The sequence below is a fragment of the Agelaius tricolor genome, unplaced genomic scaffold (assembly GCF_023055355.1).
Source record: "Agelaius tricolor isolate 1412-34295 unplaced genomic scaffold, bAgeTri1.0.p SCAF_34, whole genome shotgun sequence".
NCBI classification, from domain to species: Eukaryota; Metazoa; Chordata; class Aves; order Passeriformes; family Icteridae; genus Agelaius; species Agelaius tricolor.
The window spans coordinates 1712375-1732868 of record NW_027269294.1 but is presented as its reverse complement, the minus strand read 5'-3'; the positions used below and the strand labels follow the sequence as shown (position 1 = coordinate 1732868).

At 44.0% G+C, this 20494-nt stretch overlaps 1 protein-coding gene across 3 annotated transcripts in view; it reads right to left on the bottom strand.

The window, feature by feature from the left end:
- MAML3 (mastermind like transcriptional coactivator 3) overlaps positions 1-20494 on the bottom strand; it is a 229147-nt gene that overhangs the window by 71814 nt on the left and 136839 nt on the right. For all 3 annotated transcript variants that reach the window (XM_071452371.1, XM_071452372.1, XM_071452373.1), the window contains exon 2: positions 9268-10749. In XM_071452371.1, coding sequence (XP_071308472.1) covers positions 9268-10749 — 1482 coding nt within the window. The remainder of the gene's footprint in view (positions 1-9267; positions 10750-20494) is intronic.

Genomic DNA, 20494 nt, shown 5'->3' with positions numbered 1-20494 from the left:
CTTCCCATTGCCCATGAGGAATGAAATCCTTGCTGAGAGAGCAGAAGCCACATTCTTTAGCAAATTAGATGCATCAGCTGGGATTTGGCAGAACCTCCTGAGCAAAGGACTCCAAATCTGCACTTAACCACTTACTTGGACAGCCTTTCAAGAGATCTTAAGTGTTCCTCCTATGGGCACACACACGCTGCAACATTGGGAAATCTTTCTAGACGGAATACACATCCCAATAACCTAATGCTTCTAGGTAGCATAAGGCTTGACTATTTAGAAATGTTTTGGAAAGCATCAGAAATAGGATCCACATGGATAAAATGAAAGACAAAGTAGGAAGTCAGAAGTGGGAGGTACACCTTGCTGCTGATCTGGAACATCCTAGCCATCCAGGGAGTATAGGCTGACCATCAGAGAGCACTCCTTCACACAGACACAGCTCAGGTGGAGCTGAGCTCAGAGCTTTGAACGGATGCTGACACTGGTCCTGGTATCACTGCTCTGGGATCAGGTGGCCAAGCCCTCTGGTGAGGCACAACCAGGCTGTAAGTCATACTAGAGAAGGGATAAAAACCCCTCCTGCTAAGATGTGTCCAAAGAGCAGTACTAGCTACCAAGGAGTATGGAAACACGAGTTTAAAAGGGCTGTTGGGGTCCACATGGAACTCCAGAAAACACAGTGATGTTCAGAACACTCCTGAGCTACGGTCATGAAGTGCAGTAAAGAAAGGTGAGCAAAACTGAGCCCTTAAAGATGGGACTACTACTTTTCCTTGGAAAATATGAGCTTTACTTGGTCCTAAGTTCCTGCCTGGAACATTAGTCAGTACTTAATGATGTTCTCCTCAAGCAAAAGAGCTGGGAGATGCTCCTGGGAGAAACAAACTTTCAGGGCCATCAAAATGTTCTTGGGGGGCAGGTGGGTGGAGGAAGGACATGTAAGGAACACATTTAAGGATTACAACAGAGCAGGGGATTTTCTCTTTCTGGCAGTGCTTAGTCTGCAGACTTCTCTTGGTGTCTTTCTTCCTCCTTTGCCCTTCTCGCACCTTATGGAGCAGCACAGATAATTGTGGACACGCCAATTGTGGCATTTCTGATTGTCAGACCTCCTCACAGTGCTACCCAAAATGAAGCTGTCACTGTGTGGACTCTACTTAGCTGCAACACCCCTGAGGTGGGCACTCCCTCTTCTCACATGTGGCTCGGACACCCTCCACAGCAGCAACACCTGGATTTCCTTCCCTCACAACATTGCTTCTTTTTAGCAGTGGATCAGGTGCACAGGACTGCCTGAAGGAGCAGCTGGGAAAGGATGGCCATGCATTCCCCCATTCCCAAAGGAGCCCTTTTCCCAGTTACACTGGTCACTGGTGATGGGTACATGGGGAGAGGAGCCCTGCAGTTTGCCCTGCTCCCTGGGCTGGCTCCTGATGTGCACCAGCCCTTCTGGCCTGCCCTCCACAAAAGCCAGTGCCATTCCCAGCTGGCCTGCAAACAGGAAAGGGGAGGTGATACAGGAGACAGCATAGAAGGATGTGGACAGCATGGGGAACAATGAGCAATCTAGTTCAAAGCAGTATTTTTAATTAGAGGATACCCTATAACCTTTATCCTTATCAATTGATTATTTGACAAGTTTTCTTTGCTGCAAGCTCCTTAACAGAGAGAAATCAGAGCAGAGGGAGAATGCAGAGAAAGAAAAGGAGGTCCCTGGCAGAGCAGGCTGGCTCATCACTGTGGAGCAGAAACTACATGAAACCAATTTAAGTGAGTTAAACAGCAAAGGCATTCCATCCTTCATGCAGTAAAGAGAGCACAAGGGAGGATACTGCTCGTGCAAGAACAACTCCTGTTGCAAGAATATTTCTATATGTACAATTAAACTCTTCTTGAAATACTACTGAAAAATCTAAATTTCAGGTTGGCTTGGAATTAAATCTCAGCTTGCATATGCCCCTACTATGGAGGGAGACAAAAAGAGATGGAAAGAGTTAATTTTTAATCCAGTTTCTTGTTCCCTTTACAAAGAGTGGGAAAGACAATGACACTATGCTTAAATTGAAAAATAAACTCCCAGCCTACCCAGCAAAGGCTTTCCTAGCAAAGGGATTTGCTAACAATTTGTTTCCTGCAGAACAGAATAGTCAAAAGGCAATTTTCAATCTAATGTCGGCAGAGATACATGAAATGGCACTGAGGCTTAGAAATGCTGCTCAGGGTGGAAATGCAGCCTGAAAGGAGACAGTTTGTTTCATCTCTTATAATCAGTACAGAGAGCAGTAGGGGCCCCAGATCTCAATAATCTCAAGTTCATTGTTATATGCCTGATGAAGGCAGATGATTCATTGATTATTGACTTTATATTCAGATCTTTAGAAACTATAAGGACACCCCCACCCCCCCTTTAAATGGCTATTCTGTTGAAATAAGATAGGTCTGAGTGTGTTCAGATCCAAAACAGAGCCAGAGAAAAGGGGTGGACAACTGCAAAGCCTTCCTTTGGCCTTTCCAGCAAAGCCTATTCTCTTCCAAAATGGGCTGCAAGGCTTGCCTGGCTCCCACTGCCAGCAAGGGAAAGCTGACCACCAATCTCATTGGCTGGCCTGAGACCTGGGAGATGGGCAGAGAAGGGAGATCTTGCCTGTCCCTCCGAAAAAGAGATGAAGTAGAGAGATCTTCCTGGCCCTGGATGCATGCTGTTGAATCCAGCCAGGACCTGCTGCTGATTCTATCACTGCTGCAAAGTACAGGGCCCAGGAAATCCACTGCTCTCACAGCCTTCTTGCTGTGGCAGATGAAGGTTGAGCAATTACTTCACCTGTGTATTCAGTATGGACTGCACCTTGGAAGCAATGTCATTTCCTTTTGTGATGTGTACTTTCTAAAAGGACTATGTCACGCCACAGAAATACAAACACAGCCAAAGGGGAGCGTCCAAGGAGGAGGTCTGGAGTTGCACCAGAACCTTGAGGGTACATTTGTGTAAAAGAACAGGTTGGGTTGGAATGGTGGTAATGAAAATCCCCAGCATTACATGATCTTATCATTACAAGATTCATAATTTCACATGTTTTCCCTTCACTTTAATATTCTGAAGCCAAAAGTGGAAGGAAAAATCAAAGCTTTACTCTAAAAAGCAAACTCCTGTTCCAGATGGATAAAGACCAGCTGGAAGTCAAGAATCCTAGGAGTTCAGAAAACAGGAAGATAACTACTGCCTTATCCCCAATATGTATTAATTTTATGAGCTCATGATTTCAAAGCAATTTTAGAATTTCTGAGTATTTCCAACCAGCAGTGTTGTGAGGCACAAATTGACCTTTGTTTTAGGCATTTCAGACTTCTATATTTATGAACTTAAACACAGGAATATACATTCCTGTAAAATTAAGGTCTGATTAATGTTTTTGAGATGTTGAGAAGCAAATTGTCAAACCTAGGAATTGTAGAAGGGAAATGAATAAATACAGGGGGTGTCCTGGTTTGATAAGGAAGTGAGTTTTTTGGGAGGTTGTGGTCAAAGCAATTGGTGCTCAGATTTGAATATTGGCACCTGAGTTCTATGTGTGTTTCTTTTACATATTGTAAGTTAATAAAGTTGGGTTTTTTTCTTTATTCCTAGGTTGGAGCCTGCTTTGCTCTATTTCTGGTCACATCTCACAGCAGACACTAGGGAGAATGCATTTTCATGGGGGCACTGGCATTGTGCCAGCATCAAACTATGATAAGGGACAAGAAGAATTCTAAGTGTCTACACTCCAGGAAAAGGTAAAGATATGGACTTACAAAATTTACAAAAGGACAAATCTAAAACTCAAATATTGTCTAAGGGCAAGCTATGATTCAATGTGCATCATGGCTGGGTATTGCAAGATCCCAGACTGGAGAAAAAGGAACCAGAGCAAATCAAACCAAAATGCTCAGACAAGAGCTCTGTGAGTTCTGGCAACCAGGAGTGAGGTACCAAAGGCTAAGCAGACAAAGTGCTTTCAAGGATAGGAACCTTACTCTTTCCAAGAAGTAAGAAGACTTGGAATAAGTCTTCTCTCAAAATAAAAATGGAAAAAAACAAAATCCAACTTATGACCTGAACTCACTGTCTACATGAAAACAGGACAGTTTATTGGTTTGCAGTGAACACAGAGAGCTACAAAGGCCCATGGACAATAAGAAGTTGGTTATGGCTGGTGTTGCTGGAAGCAGGTAGAATGGGCTACGAGATTGGAAAGCTAAAACTGATGATGCTAACTCGCACTTTCAGGAAAAAAAAGGCACAAAAAATCACCAGGAAAGGGTAGCACTCTATGTAAAAATATGCTGCTACTGGCTGCAGACATTCAAAACCACAGTGCTTCACAACTGCAGGTGTAATGAATAAAACTGAAGGAGAGTTGATTGGCATTGAATCATTGAACTATTGGAACTATTGAACTGTTGGATCTTACTCAATAACAGGACAAACTGCTCTTCACATAGCAACCTAGATCACGTAGGAAGGAAAAGTGTAAGGAAAAGAAGTAAAATAGAGGACATTTAATATACAATTTGTGCAGTCAGTAACACAAAGTATCTGCTTCTAAAAAAAACATAGGACATTTTCTTTACAGATGTGAATAATACACACTATAAGTCTTCAGGAAACTTGACAAGAAGAAAATCACACAACACTATATTTTTATAAATCTTAAACAAATGGAGAAGTTTCTATGAATCAAAGAGTTACCACTACAACTGTGTTTTATAAAGTGGAAAAGACCAGTTATTCTGACAGACTCTCTAGCAAAGCAATGGAACAACTGGTTTGCAGCTCTCTACCAGCAGGAACTTGGAGGATTTAGCAGTGAATACTCATCAGCATGGTTTCAGGACAGTAGGTTTCACCAAAGAAATTCATAGGACCATAGGGTTATTTCGGCTGGAAAAGAACTCTAAGATCACCGAGTGCAGCCTTTAACTCAACATTGCCCTTAGGGCCACACATGTGAATGTCTTTTAAACACCCCCAGGGCTGGTGAATCAACCACTTGCCTGGGCAGTCTGTTCCCATTTCCTTAAAACAGGATGAGTGGTTTAGCTGGGACATGGGAGCAATGCTCTTAGACTTGGATTTTGCAAGGTCTTGGCTGGAGAGAAAAAACATTGGTATGGAAGAGAAAACATTGCCAAATGAAAGGAACAAAGTCTGTATTACATTAATAACTACACACCCACAGGTCACAAAATGAGGAAACACCAACAAAATTGGTTTTTAGGATTATGCCATGGAGATCTTAGCCAAATGCTATCCAGTGTTTGTTTCTAGTGATTTATGCTAACATGGCCTCCTTTACAACACAATGGGCAGATGCCAGCAGGCATGGTAAGAAGGCTAGACCATGCTCACAAATTGCCTAGTAAGATGGTCAGAATCCATCTGAGTGTGGTTTGTTAACCCATCTGTCCTTGAAAGTCTACTGGAGACTGATTTCCAAGGAGCACCTTGGGACTTCTGTAAAAGGCAGGCATAGCCTCTAAACCCCAAGTCAAAGCTTTTGTGGAAAGCAGCGTCTGCAAGTCAAACATAACACAGACAGGCATTCACCAGAGCTCTGTAGGCTGCTCAGCAAGTCATCCTCACTACCTCCTTCATTATTTCCATTCCAGCCTGTGTCCCCTAAAATCTGCTAAGACAGGTGTTTCTCTGGCACACTTTCATGCAGCGAATACAAATCTTTCTTATTTACTTCCAGGCAGGCTTTTTAAAAAGGCCAAATTCCAGAACATCAACAGTCTCTTTGTCTTACTATCTCAAAGATAACCTTCAAACAAGTGTACAATCTCTTTTACCATTTCAGAGAGAAGCACACCCTTTCACTTCTAAAGGGCAATGATAATTATGTTTTGGAAGTTCTCAGGACACAGCTCCCCCTTTATCTTTGGCATGCAAAACCAGACTGAGCAGATGATGCATCTTGATTGCATTAGATAAAAACAAAGGACAGATAATTAAATATGAAATATGCTTGCAGGATGGTGTCATTTCTCTCCTTCATTCACATCTCTACAATTTTAAGCAAAATAAGTAGTGGTTTCATTAGGAAATAATTGCAGCATTCTCACAGTCCCATGCAGGCAAATAGCTGCAGTCTAGTTTTACTTTTCTTATGCCCACAGAGAATTCTGTTTTGTTTTGACCTCTCATTACTTTCCCTCGCACACTTGGCTCCAAACATCAAATTCTGCCTCAGCCATTCAACGGTTATTCCTTTGGGCTGCTTTTTTTCCTTACCATTATGCATTCATATAGAACAGCTGGAACTAAGAAAAAGCACAATTAATTATTCCTAAATTTCCCAAAGAAAACCTTTTTACTTTTCCTCAGTTTGAAATTACTTTTTGGTTTGAGGAACAAGAGAAAAACTGCCTCCCATAAAACCTTGCATAGATCTCAAAAACTTAATGGAACATTTTAGCCTAAAAAACAGTGTAATTTTTGAGAAGGAGGTGGGTTCAGGTTTTCTTCCTTTTATTTCTAAAATTGTATAAAAAGTCCTAACAAAGCGATTGTTGCATTTTGGGGGGGAACTGATTTCTTTTATTATGACATGAGAGCCAGAAGAGAAGAGAATCTCTACCCCTCAAATATCAAGCAGGTTACCAGCCCTGTGAAAATCTACTTGCTGGATTAGCCTATGAGCCCCAGCCAAACAAGAATGGAAGAACTGCACAGAAAAAACAAGAGCAAAAACGGGCAACACCTGCCACATACTCACAAACTAACAAATGGTTATAGGGCAGACCTCTGAAAAAATCCCTGCCTCAAAAACCCAAACCAGTATCTGCTTTGTGTAAAAACACCCCAACCGGTGCTCCTGAGAAGAGAAACAAGGTATAAAATAAGATACAGGACTTAATGGTTCAGGGCACATGGGTCCTTCAGCAAGGGTGTGCTGAGGGCTACAGTGCCAGTACCAGTCCTGAACGTCCACAGAAAGATACATTCACTTTACATTCAGAAATGTACTTCAAACACAAGAGTGCAATATTCTTATTTTTCCTCTGTGACTATCAGCATGTAGTAAGTTGTAGAACCAGATAATCTGCATCAGTCTGCATTTAACCTAACAATACCAATATTTTTACCACTTTTGCAAAAACACTAAGTTCTATCAAGCACATCTTGCCATCATAGGCTTTCTACCTTTCCACAGGAAAATGCTTTTCAGGGAAGCAGGAGAAAAAGAAGAAATTGATTGCAGTTAGAAACTTATTACTTCAACCTTTCTCATCAAAATAAATCCCTTCAATGTAGGCAAGTGAGTTCCACAAGTAGTAAAGGGACCTTTTGATGTCTACACAAAAGCAAGAAGTCCCTCATCCTGGATGGATCAATACATGGGTATTGCACATAATATATAACAAACTATGTATGGCTCTGCCTTAAGTTTCTTCTTTGTATGTCACAGAAATGACTTAATATCTGGACTTGTTTATGAAAGAACATCTAATTCTATCCAAATATCTAGCTTTTCCTACACTTAAAAAAAAAAGGAACTGAATGAGATAAGTGAAACCTTGGCTACCCATTCATATTGTGGAATTGCAGAGAGATATTAACATGAATTTCTCGACTTAGGAAATGGAGGAGATGGCATTAACTCTTTCCCACAGGCAGATCATCCTCTCAGCTCTTTGATGGGTCTTTGAGTTCAGCGGATTTAACAAAAGCAAAAGCAAGAAACAATAAAGCATTGGCAGTATGACCAAGCATCCTCTGCCTCTTAGTTACAAAATGGCAAATCTGTAGCTACAATTACAGTCTGAGTTCTAAGTCATTATTGCAATATATCTCTAGATAAGCCTTTCCCAAAAGAAGAGGCTTTAGTTCACCTATGTCTAATAAAATAGGCAAGCAGAATTAATATAAAAATATGAACCTTTGAGCTGTCACCATACATCCTGAACCAAAACCAGGAGGCAGATGAACATTTCTTTTTGTTTTGCAATTAACCTTAAATAATATGTGATGTGGTCTGACCTGGTAAAGCTCCTTCTTCTCCTTATTGGCTGATCCCCAAACTCCATAAGCTGAAGGAATAACAAAATTTGCTGTATTTCCACATGCATTACAGTGTGAGTCACAGTTAAACCATGCTCAGAATGAAGCATTCCCTGTAGGTGGTGTGGAAACAGCTGATTTGGTGAAAAGCTGTTATGCTAAAATGATCAACCAACAATTCTATTTGTGTATTGTACACTATTAGTGTGTATCAGACTTCTTGACATGTTTTGGTGGCACATAACTTCTGCGAAGGCATCACTTACTTTGAGAATTGATTATTAACTTCAATCCATTTTAAAACTCTCAATACAACATCTAGAAAATTTGTTCTTGAACCTCTCCATGACACCGGTGGGCAGATCTTTACAAGGGCTGCCCAACTAAGAATACCCTGCTGACCCAGGAGGTGAGAGGGCATTAATGTAACCACTATTCCAACTGGTTATTAACTCATTACAGAGTATTCCCCAGGCCTGGCGACTGCTGCACCAGAGCTTAGCACGGAATACTCATGAGACGGTGATACCAAGGCTCTGAAGCCAACATGGCTTTAGCCTCTTGCTGAAAGACAAAATACTTGGTGTTGCTAAAGACTGCTTGAAAGTCCCAGAATAAACCATGTCATCATCATGGCCCAAGCACCATTAAAAGCATTCTGTTATTCTTATTTTTCCCAGTTAAAACCAAAGACACTCAGAACCCAAATGTTCTACCTTTGCCTCCAGAGCCAAAATGCCAAAAAATGCTGTTTAAAGGTGGCTTGTTCTCTGCCCCAAGAAGAAGGGACCAAGTGCTCCATCTTTTCGTTACAATGCTAACTACAATGTGGTAAACTAAGCCATGCAGTGGTTTGGGATCCACAACCGCCAAGTCTCGCATTATGAAAAAAAACGAAATAAACCCTCCAAGGAAGAGTGACTTCTAACTCAAAATTTCCCAGAGTGGCCCCAAGCACTCATCAGAAGCGGCACAGGGAAAGAGCAGTGAATCAACAACAGATCTGAAGTATAATGCAACATAATTTCAGTTGTTGCTTAAAATAATCAGGCTCCAATACCACATGAAAAATCCAAGAAGCATCTGCAACAACATTCCATACTTTCCAGGACAAAGAGGAGGCGAATGGAGGAGACTGGACAAAGAGATGTCAGCCTCTGTAGAGCCCAATACAAGAGGCTCACTGTACAGAGCCTTTGTATCGGCCTCTTGTGTAATGCACTCACACTTACCTGAGCGAGGGCAGGGAGTGCTGCATATCCCATGGGCTGATTCATCATTCCTTTCTGCTTCATGATGAGCATGCGCTTCTGCTCCTCGCTCAGGTGGCCCACCTGAGCCGGCATCTGCGCCTGCTGGGCCTGCTGCTGCTGCTGCATGTACGGCATCATGGTGTTCTTCCCGGGGTTTGCCATGGCCGGGGCCATCATCTGACCCAGCTCAGAGTTGAAATGGGTCAGAGGTTTGGTGTTGCCATAAGAAAGCATGTTGGGCTGTTTGCCCAAGGAGTTTGTGACCAAATTATTTGGCTGCTGACTGATCATGTTCATGTGATTTTGAGGGAGGTAGTTATTAATTGTGGTCTTCTGGGGATTGTTTGCCATAGGAGGCACTACAGGGTTTTGGTTGTTAAAGGCTTGAGAGTACATCATGGGACTATTTGGTTTGTCTGCACTGAAGGGTCCTCCGTAGGGACTAGATGGAGGCCCCCCTGGTGACCAGCTTGAGGGCTGATTGGGATGCTGCTGCTGCTTCTGCTGCATGAGCTTGGCCCTTTGCTGCTGCTGGGCTGCCATCTGCTTGAGCTGCTCAGCTGGGGACAGGTCAGCGCTGGGCAGGGCCCCCGGCCCCGATCCTGCCACGGCCGATGCTGGGTTCATCAGGAAGCCGTTCCCGGAGCGCCCCTGCGTCTGCCCGGGCGTGTGAGCCTGGCTGGGAGTCTGAGGGGACTGCACAACACAGTTTGCTGGTGATCCAGCAGGGACTGGGGCCAGCGGTGCGCTGGACGCAGAAGCAATGCTGGAGCCTGAGGAGATGTTGGAAAATGGAGGACCGGAAGAAGATGGTCTGACCTGGGGAGAGCCTAATGGGACATGAGCAAATGGAGAATGGGATGGATCGCTTTTTACACTCGCACTCTCCTGAGCCTCTGTGGCAGGCCTGGGAAATTCGGGCTCCTTCTTCTCTTCAAAGTCTTCATTGAACAAATCCTGTATATCGTCTTCTGGGACAGTGTTCGCCAGCTCATCTATGAGCTCCTGCCACTCCTGATCATTTAGGTTAATGTCTGAGAAGAGCTTGTTCTGATTGGAAAGAGATGTTTCAGAGGTGTCTATGCAGTTGGAGTCATCCAGAGGCTCTTGCTTTAGCTCCTTGCTGTGCAGGATGTTAAAACCATCATCCAGCTCGCTGCAGCCGTTAACAGGGAGCTTTATCTCAGAAAGGCCACCATTTTCACCCAAGTCTTCTAGACCACTCCTGTGAGTTCCACTGTTCTGCAGGAGCAGAGGAGCTTTCATGTCAAGCTGGTGAAGAGGAGACACAGCAGGCAAAGGCAAATTAATGGGCAAGCTGTTGATTGCCTCGATGCCTGGCACATCCTTGCGTGTCCGCTTGCTGGTTGGAGAAAAGTTCCCATCACAAACTCCATTCTGCTGTTCTCCATTGAGAGGTGAACGTGCGCCTTCCAACTTCCTTTTGACTGTCTCTTGAAGCTTAAAGAAAACAAGAGAAAAGAAAAAAAATTAACCATTTGCAGATGCAAAAGAAGTTCTCATGGGCACTGTGACAAGAGACTCCTCATCGAGCCAGTGACAATCAGTTTTAAAACTGCTTAGGAAGTTTCTCTGATTTCATTCTTATGCCTTGATCAATTTGAAAACACAGTCTAAAAACCCCCAACCAACCAAACACCTCCCACTGCCGCAAACCAAACCTTCCCTCGACTAGGAAAGCAGAACTGTAAAATATGTCTGTGCTTTCCAAGCTGAATCTGTGCTAACTTCCAAGAAATTTAGGGAACAAGTTGACTCATTTGACATTTTAGTGCCTAATACAAAGATAAGATTTAAACAGCATGCCTAACACAGTGAGGAGTCTTAAAATGGAATTTAAAAAAAGACAAAAAAGGAATCACTAAAACTTACTAGTCACTCCAATTTTTTTTCTGAAAGCTTCTATAAGCTTTTTTAAAAAATAACTGCAATATAATTGATTGACTACTTATATTGAAATGTGTTGTTGACAAAAAAAATTACATAGTTTCATTTGCTTAGCCCTGTGTTCTTGGCTAACACATTGAGAATCACTTTTAAGGGAGAAAAAAAAATCCACCCTAGAAAACAGAAGGTGCTTTGCATAACTTTAACTCAATCAAATAATGAAAAAAAAAAGAAATCAACTATGTGCTAAGAGCTAACATAAAACATAAATAGCTAACAGAAATAATGGCTAGACAAGTCTACAGAAAAGCAAATAAATTGGAATATAAGAATTTTAGGAAAAAATGGTGTATTAACATCAGTTTTAAGTCAGGTTGTAGCAGCAGAGCAAAGAACTGTAGCAAGCAGCAGTCCTCCCCACTCGCGCCCAAGCCGAGTCCTTTACTTATGTACGAGGCTAAAAAAAGCATCTCTCTTCACCAAGGCAAAAAACAATAGTGGGGAGGGGAGGAAGCAAAGAGGTCACAGCTCTAGCAAACGCCTTCAGGACACACTTGCATCCTTGATACTAGAACAATAGAAGACAAAATACTGAAAGATTTTATCAGTTTTTAAAGTATTCTTACTGGTAGGAAAGTCCCAGATATGCAACTCCCACCCCTTCCCTAACCTAGAGGTCCTCAACCTTCTTTCTTCTCATAATCCAGATCCCATTTATTTCTCCCATCCCAGAGGGCTGGTTCCCCTTTCATCCCATGTGTAAGACAGGCAAGCAAATCCGTATCTCGCCCGGGTTTTGGAGGGAGTGGTTCTGGGAGGGCTGGGCCCTTCTCCTGCCCCTCAGGCCAGCCTGGCCTCTTTCAGCACACAATGCAGAGGGATGTGGCCAGCACAGGCATTGCTGCAGCCACAGTTCAGCATGCCTGGGACACCAAGCTACTGGGAGGCTGCTCTTCTGCAGAGAACCAAGCAGAAAGGCACTGCCATGAGTCTAAACAGACCATCAACCCCTCGATTTTCACTGGAGCAGAACAGCTTTTTAATGTGGGAAAACAATTAAAATGTGATTAAGAGTCCCCAGTGGGTCACTGTTGGCATAAGTGGCCGAGACTTTGCTGCCTGTTCCACCCTGCACAAAGCCAGAGTGTGCCAGGCCTCCCGCAGGCAGAAATTCCTCCACCTTGTGGCTCCTGTGGTGCCACACAGACCAGCTGCTCTGTAGGCACAGCCTCTGCCCCATGGCTGGGCTCCTTTTCCGGTCTCTGCTCTTAAAACCCTGAATTTGGAGAGCTGTGCATGTTCACCTTGGAGATGAGAAAGTTCTGGGCAGACCTTTATAGCGCCTTCCAGTACCCAGAGGGCCTACAAGAAAAGGACTTCTATAAGTGATAGGACAAGGGGTAATGGATTCAAACTGACAGAGGGTGGGTTTAGGTTAGATATTAGTAAGAAATTCTTCCCAGTGAGGACGGTGAGGTGTTAGCACAGATTGCCCAGGGAAGCTGTGGGTGTCCCATCCCTGGAAGAGTTCAAGGCCAGGCTAGATGAGGCTCTGAGCAGCCTGGTCTAGTGGAAGGTCCCTGCCCACGGCAAGGGGGTTAGAACTAGAAGGTTTTTAAGGTCCCTTCCAACCCTTCCTAAATTCTGTGAATTTATGCCTATGCAGCTCTGTAGCAGCTGTCCACACCCTGAGTCTCTTCCCAGTTTCTGGAGATAAGGGAACAGGCACAGCCAGTGGTTTGCACCAAGAAGTTCCTCTCCCTGTGTTGCAGGTTGTGATTTGGAACCCCTTTTTTTAAGGCCTCCCTATCAAGTCTCTGTCACTCCATTCCCACTCCTTTCTCAAGCGCAGCAGCTCTTGTCCCCATGAGCTGCACAGGTGCAGGTGGGAATGCACACTGTGCCACTCTCTCTGCATTAGAGCCTGGCACAGTCGCGCTCAGCAACCACAGCCTGCAGGGGGAACCCGCCAGGCCGCAGAGCACAGAGCCCTGCAGGAGAGGATCGCCTTCTGTCCACCCCTTCTCATCTCTCTGTGCCACGGCAGCAGAGCTCTGCCAGCCACAGGGGCTTGCCCAGAGGTGGCAATTGCCTCAGTCTGTGCCAGTGGGCAGCCATGTGGAAAGGGAGTCCAGGACTAGGGGCAAGGATCAAAATTGGATTCCACGAGGACACTTAGGTACGGCTCTCACCTCTGCTGCCTCCCTCCCCTAAAAACCCATGTTAAGCTGAAATTGGTGTGCGGCATTACAGCTCCCTGATGCTCTGTGAGTCCTGTATCTGCTGTGCTGCAGATTCCTACAGCTGAGTTGGTTCCACTGATCTTGCTATAACCCTGGATCAGACCCTGGAGACAGGAAAGGATGGTACAGATGTGGTAACGGTGCCGCTTCACAAGTACAACAGCACAGCTCCAGGGCAAGGCAAGAAAGAGCACAAGCTGGCCTCAAGTGCAGGTGGTCAGTTGATGTAATGGGTTAAAATAGCATATTTATGTCAATATAAAAATAGCATATTTAAATACTGCCCTTCATGGGCCACTCCCACAATTTGCAGCTGAAATCACCCATTTCAACTCCTAAGCCATCACACTGCCAAGTCCCTATTGCCACACCAGAAAAACATTGTCCCAACAGCAAGTGACTCAAGACCAAGCTCAATGGGAATGCACTGGCAAAACCAGGATTTGAAGAAGTGTTCAAAATGTGTCATGGCCCTTCACCCCAGGTTCATATTGACCAATGCTGGGCTAAAGTAAGAACAGGACATGGTGGCAGGCTTCTCATCATGAGGTAAAGTTCCATAAGGAAAAGATGGGAAAAAAATTTGCCTTAATGACAAGGCAGGGACCAGTGAGAGTCATTATCTCCTGAGGAATATAAGTGAACTGACTCCATACATTTTGCAAGTTTGAATGAATACTTGACAAAAATATTGGTGAAAGTGATATACTTTTACATGATTTCACACCTTCAGGTTTTAAAACATTTACCATTTCATCCTGAATCTATCACCTTATTTGTATATGAATGTTTACCAAAATAATCACAATTATCTAGTGGCAAATAACCAGCCCTAAAAATATCAGTTCCTAAAGTTTCATCATGTGCTGGAACTTGGATGTCCCCGTGTACAAATAGACAGTGACTTTAGCCCAGTATATAAATATTCATAATCATGTTTATTATGCATTACAACAAAAAGCAGCTTGACGTGAAAACTATTTTCTATGAAATATGAAACATACCGAAGTTGCGCCTCATTGCAAAAAGAAATTAAATTAAATCTATTCTAAGTCTGTTTATCCACATCGTTCTCCTTGAGAAACTTTAGGATTTGGGGGGCTAACAGGCACTAATATTTTTGTCTTCTTTGTTTGCTCATTGAAAAACTGTAGGTAGACAGAGACTTAACATGAAAGGTTTGTTAGAAGGCAACGTGCTGGGTACAACCTTGGCAGGTGGGGAAGCCTCTTGATTGCAGCATTTTGGGGGAGCTGGGAACCATAACAATAAATGCATCTCCTTTTTTTGAGGTACAACACAGATATAATCTCATCAAATTATTTCAATGAAAAATTTCCTTTTCCTATCTTGATTTAATTCCCAATCACCATATTAACTCTTGAATGGTTTGGATATCCTACACTGAGCATACATGGGCAAACAGTTCACCACAATCAGGATTCCAGAGTGTCTCAGAGTAAAACCCCAGCACTTCCCCTTCCCTCTATAAACACAACCCCTGAAGTAAAATAGTACCTTTTAAAGTACCCTCCCTCTCCTTCTTAGTACAAGTACACAGTCTGTGGATGTTTTATGGCATGCATTGTGAAGATATTAGCAGGAGCTGATAGATTTATGTCTAGGAACAGAAGATTGTTGACAGATAGAATAAAAATAAAAGGAAAATATCAAAACCAAAGGAAAATATTGAAATAAAACAACCTCCTTTCAGCTTCATAAGTTTTTAGCTTTATTCACACAAAATATTTGGCTGATGAATCTTCATTGCACTGCAGTTTTCTACCCCAAATCACAAGAGGGTGAAGCAGGACTCTTGATTCTTTATATGCCTTGGAAAAAAACTCCAGTTGCAGAGTGAGAAAAGGTCAGATTTTGGCAGGTTGACTTTTTAAATGACTTGCAGTCGGAGGAGAGGCCGGGGGACAGCGTGCGCGCACGCAAACGCGCACCGAGCCCAACGGTGGGATCCAACCATGCCCAAATCCTCGGCAGAGCCGCTCGGACAGGCCGTGACAGACCCAAGGGATCAACGGGAGCGTGGGGAGGCTGCTGGCAGGGCTTTCATCTGGGAGGAGGAGGAGCTGCTCCGCTTCATCTCACCAGCAGCGATTCATTTTCCAGGAGGAAGGAGACAGAGGTGCTGTTGTTATAGCAACAGCCGAGCGCTCCAGCCCATCCTCCACCGTGGAGCTGCCTTGGGTGGGCGGCTGCTCCGGTCCCCGGGCACGGCAGCGACTGAGGCTGCGGCAGCACGGCATCCTTGGCTTGCTCCTTCAAAGAACAGCACAAAAACCAGGGGGAGGTGGGGAAGCCGAGAGGCCAAATTCTCTCTGTGCCAGTGGAAGCCGTTCACAGGGCCTAGCACAGGTCCACTGCTCCTCTGAGCCCCCAGAAAAGGAGGCTGATGTCACTTGGTCACTTCTGCAGATGTTTTTGTGTACCAGCTGCATGTAGCCACTGACTTTCCTCCGCCTAGGGCACCTCCAGCCGCATCAGTACAAGACAAGGGCAACAATTCTGAGAGGCTTGGTCCGCTTGGCTCCCCAGCTCTGCTGGAATGTGCCCTGCTCTGGAGTTATCTTTGCTCCCTGTGGGAAAAAAGAGAAACTAGCCAAAGCCCAAAGTCCATCTTACTCAGAGGGTATCCATGCTTACAAAAAACAAGGGTTATCATCTTCTCCACATGCTCTTCTGTGACTCTTTCTGTTAAAAACTGATCTCCTCAGTTCTTCATGTTGAATCAGTCTGGCCCACCAGTAACCATGACCTTCAGTTCCTTTCCATGAAACGAATTCAAGTCTTGGGCCTTCCTCTAGGGTTTCTACTCTTCCTTCCACCAGTGTGCCTGCTCCTGACTTTGCCCCCTCTTTCTTCTCCCTTCTTCTCCTAGAGCTTCTATACAAAGATCTTGATACTTCTTACCTCCAACAGGGAGTAGTTACCATGAGCTCTGCCAAATCAGCAGTCTCCAGCCTGCACCCTAAAGACTGAGTAAAGTTTGCTACTTAACTTCTTGTGCTGCGCTTAAATCCTATCAACAATTCAGCAAGTGTCCCAGGGGTGGCTATGAAGTGACACTAAGCAAGTGGATTTGACATGACAGCATCTAAGATCAGTAAGGAATAATCAGCATTGCCATTTGCATGCCAAAAAAATCAGCTTCAGCCTTTGAAAGCATTTTTTGCACACACGTCCTTGCTGTACCACCTCTGACACTGCCATTCAAAAGCCAAAGTTGCCAGAGTGCCACTGCCTGAGGTACAGCCACATCTTGTCACCAGTCTACTGGGAGATCAAGCAGAGCACAGGGAAGAAGGCTAACAAAAAAAGGCACTGCACAAGAGCAAAATAGCAACAGCACTGGGGAAGTCAAACCAGGTAAACGCAGTGACTCCACCTGCCCTCAGTCAGCCAGGTAAGGATGCTGGTGTGTGCTAAAGCAGCTTGAGAAAAGCTGAGTGCAAAGACACTGCACAGCAAGTTAAACTGAACTTTGGAGCATAAACTATTTCATGGATGGAATGCTGTTATCACTGTCAAAGAGCCTTCCTGCCCCAGTCTGTGATCTACATGGTTCACTCCTCTTCAGAGCTATCTCATTTCATCCTGCTTTGGCCCACTGGGGTAAACACTGGCAAAGCAGTAACCTCACTGCAGTGCCAGCACTGCTCCATTTGTGCAAAAGTCTCAGGCAGGTGTAGGAGCCTGTAAGCTGAACTACTGAGCTGGCAGTACCTATTCCTGCCTCTCACACCCAGCAGCTGAGATCTGCTCTCTCTGAAATTGTCCTTGCAGATGGCATGAGCTGCATCTTCAGGGTGTGTTATGAGAATTTAGTGTTAAGAGAATTTAGCCTCCAATTGACTTGTCTGGGAGTTGTTCTGCTGAGTCTTCACCTTTTCCAATCTGCTTTGTATCTGGACAGAAGAGACGGTAATGATAAAAAGCAGACACTGGAGATTATTAAAGCTGTGCCTCCCAAAGAACCACAAATCAGGATTGAAAAAATGCAGGAACCTCTTGTGTTTTAAACTAAGAAGAAGCAAAACAACACACCTAGTGCTGTTGCACATGCACCATAGCTACTCTTTAAACTGTGCATGTGACACTAGGAATGGTTTCCTGGGAAAAATCTTGTCCCAGTTCATCCCTGGATGAGCACAAGTTGTAGCAGGCTAGTGAAGTATGTTGATGGCATCCTGCCTGCCTAGCAAAGGGCTATGTGGGACATGAAAGCCTTCCTGTCCTCTGCAAAGGAGGAGCAGCTCTGTGACACAGGCTCTGTTTCCCTCATCATTAAGGCACCAGTAGCATGTGAGCTCTGTTCCTGACTTGAGAACTGACAGACTAAAACCTTGTCTAACTGATGTAAGGGAAAAGCCCTTCCTGTGCTTAGGGCAAGCAAATTATCTTCCAGCTGCTTGCAAAACACTGCCATGGCACAATCTACATACATAATATATTAGTCCAGACTATTCTCAGAGAAACTCTGAAGGAAGAGCCAGAAGAGACGGCGGAGGCACGACAGCAATCCCCCAATGACACCACAGATTTCCATGGACTACTGTGAGTTCCTACTGGATCTCTTGTCCTACTGAAGCCTGTCTAGTGCATGATCTCTGGAAGACAGACAGCAAGCTGGCACAAGGCTGAAATCAGAAATGGCACCCTCGGCTTCCGTTCCTATCGCCGGTGTTCACTCCCAACACACATCCCCTCGTGGCAACATCTGGCAGCACCTGCCAGCTCCTCAAATCACTGTGGGCTAAGTGATTCCAGGGGTTCTTGCACATGGCTGAGTTCAGGTTAATGCTTTCTGAAGCAATGAGTTTCATACAATTGGAAAGGGAAGGAAATGAGAGCCACAGAGTCTACACACTGTACCTGTTCAAGCCCACACGTTTTAGTCACCTTCTTGAGGTAACATCATAAATGAAGCTTCCATTTGAAAATAATTTAAATATCAGATTAACAGATTTCCACAACTAACACATGAAAAGAAAAATCTTGTGACTAAGTCATACTGTGCTGCAAACAAAATGGTAAATTTAGCCTCCTTTTTCCCATCTGTTCCCTGAATAGGCAGCTTGGCCGAGGACATAGGTCAGCTGAAGATTTCCCTGCAAGGACAAATACCTTTAAAGGAGTACAGGTGATCTAAGTACAGCTTGAACAATTAACAATACAGTAAGAATTCCAAAGGAAACCCAAGCATGGCGGAAGGAGAGGGAAATGAATGCTTTGCATGGTAATTAATTATCATATTTTTTCCACATTTTCATTGTTTGCATAGTAATGAGACGTGTCTTTTGGGGAAAGGAAAAAAAATCCAGCATGGGACAGATGAGTTTGGAAATAAATTTGTGCTAAGCTACTGACCATTTTAAAAAAAGAATAAAATCAAATAACTGAAAATCCCAAAATAGAAAAGCTAACAGAAAGGTCTGGGTTGGAAGGGACCTTAGAGGGCATCCTGTTCCAACACCCCAGACCACCTTATTCAGGACCCCATCCAGCCTAGCCTTGAACACACTCAGGGTGAATCCCATTAAGTTCACCAGGAATTAGGGGTGCATTGATAAGGCCGTTTGTTCTGCATCCACATTTCTTCAGAGATAGACACTATGTCTGATGGAACAACTCCTCTTTACATTCATTCCTTGATTTCAATACAAGTTATAGCCAGTACTGGGAAAAAAAAAAAAAAAAAAAAAAAAAGCAGGATCATTGAAGATCTGTGAAGACTCGAGGAATCCAAGGACTGTATAGGATGCCCCAGACATGTTCTGCATTATTCTGAGCACAGTTTGGGAACTATTTGCCATGGGCTGAAGGCCAGACAGCACTGAACAGCAGACTGGCCCTAAACATGGCCAAGTAAACCATACAAACTTGAGCTCTTTGTGGCCTCAGCACCTTCACGTCAAGCTGATCTCAGGTCTCACAAAGGCACAGAGCACAAGTCATGGAAAAGCACATCTGGTCTCCCAGCTCCCAGCAATTACCAGAGTCACAGACACCCAAGACTGGACCTGCTGTGTGGTGTGAACTGCAAATGTACCATTTAAGTCTACTGATGAAGTGTAAAGAAAAAGATTTTAAGCGAATGAAGGCCCTGATTCAGCACAATATTTAACACGTGGTTCACCTTGAGTGTACTAAGCAACCCAAAATACAAAGGATGGTTTATCCAATAAATGACAACATCAGACCAAGACCTTTGTCCAGGTCTTACCTTCTTCATTTCATCCACAGCAGCTGTCTTCATCCCAGGATAAGCCTCATCCTCTCTCCCATCCTACTATGAATATACATACAGTGTAGTGCTGGACTCATGGCAGCAGTGGCAGGAAGATTCCCAAATCCCACAGGTGTGTAAGGCTTGGAGATCTCTCCCCACAAACCAGACAGATTACCAGGAGAAGGGTGGGCAGTGTTCTGCCAAACAGGTTACATTCCCAGCCAGCTCTGGGTGTGCAGCACGTTACAACCAGGCACTTTTATCTATTTGTGTATTTTGAAAACAGCCCTTCAAGGGAAGGAATTGCAACTCATAATGCTGTACATGTCTGTACATTCCCAGTGTACACAACACAGTTTTTTCCTTATTTTTTTCCTTTTGCTGTCAGAAAAAAAGTCTGTGGTTTTTCCACACAAGTGCACACACACACACGTAGTCACTGCCCACTCGCATGGGTTTTCATCTCAGCCATCTATGCATGCTAAGCATATATTAGCAGCTAATTAAAATTAAATTTAGACTTCAAGTCCCATTCACCACTGAAAGCTTGTGCCCTTAACAGTGCTAAACAAGCAAAAGGTAATAAAGCACGTGTTGGTGTAGGTAAAGACCAAGTCACAGAGAACAGCACAGTTCTTTCCTAAAGCCCTTGAAGGTCTGAAGCACTCATCATTGTTTACTGTGAGATAAGGCATGGAAATGCATTATAAACCAGAGTGAATTCATGACATGGACTTCCTCTAATCTTATGTTTCTTTTTAAAGGACTTCTTCTCTCCTTTTTCTCCTATTGTAGGAATGATAAGCCACCT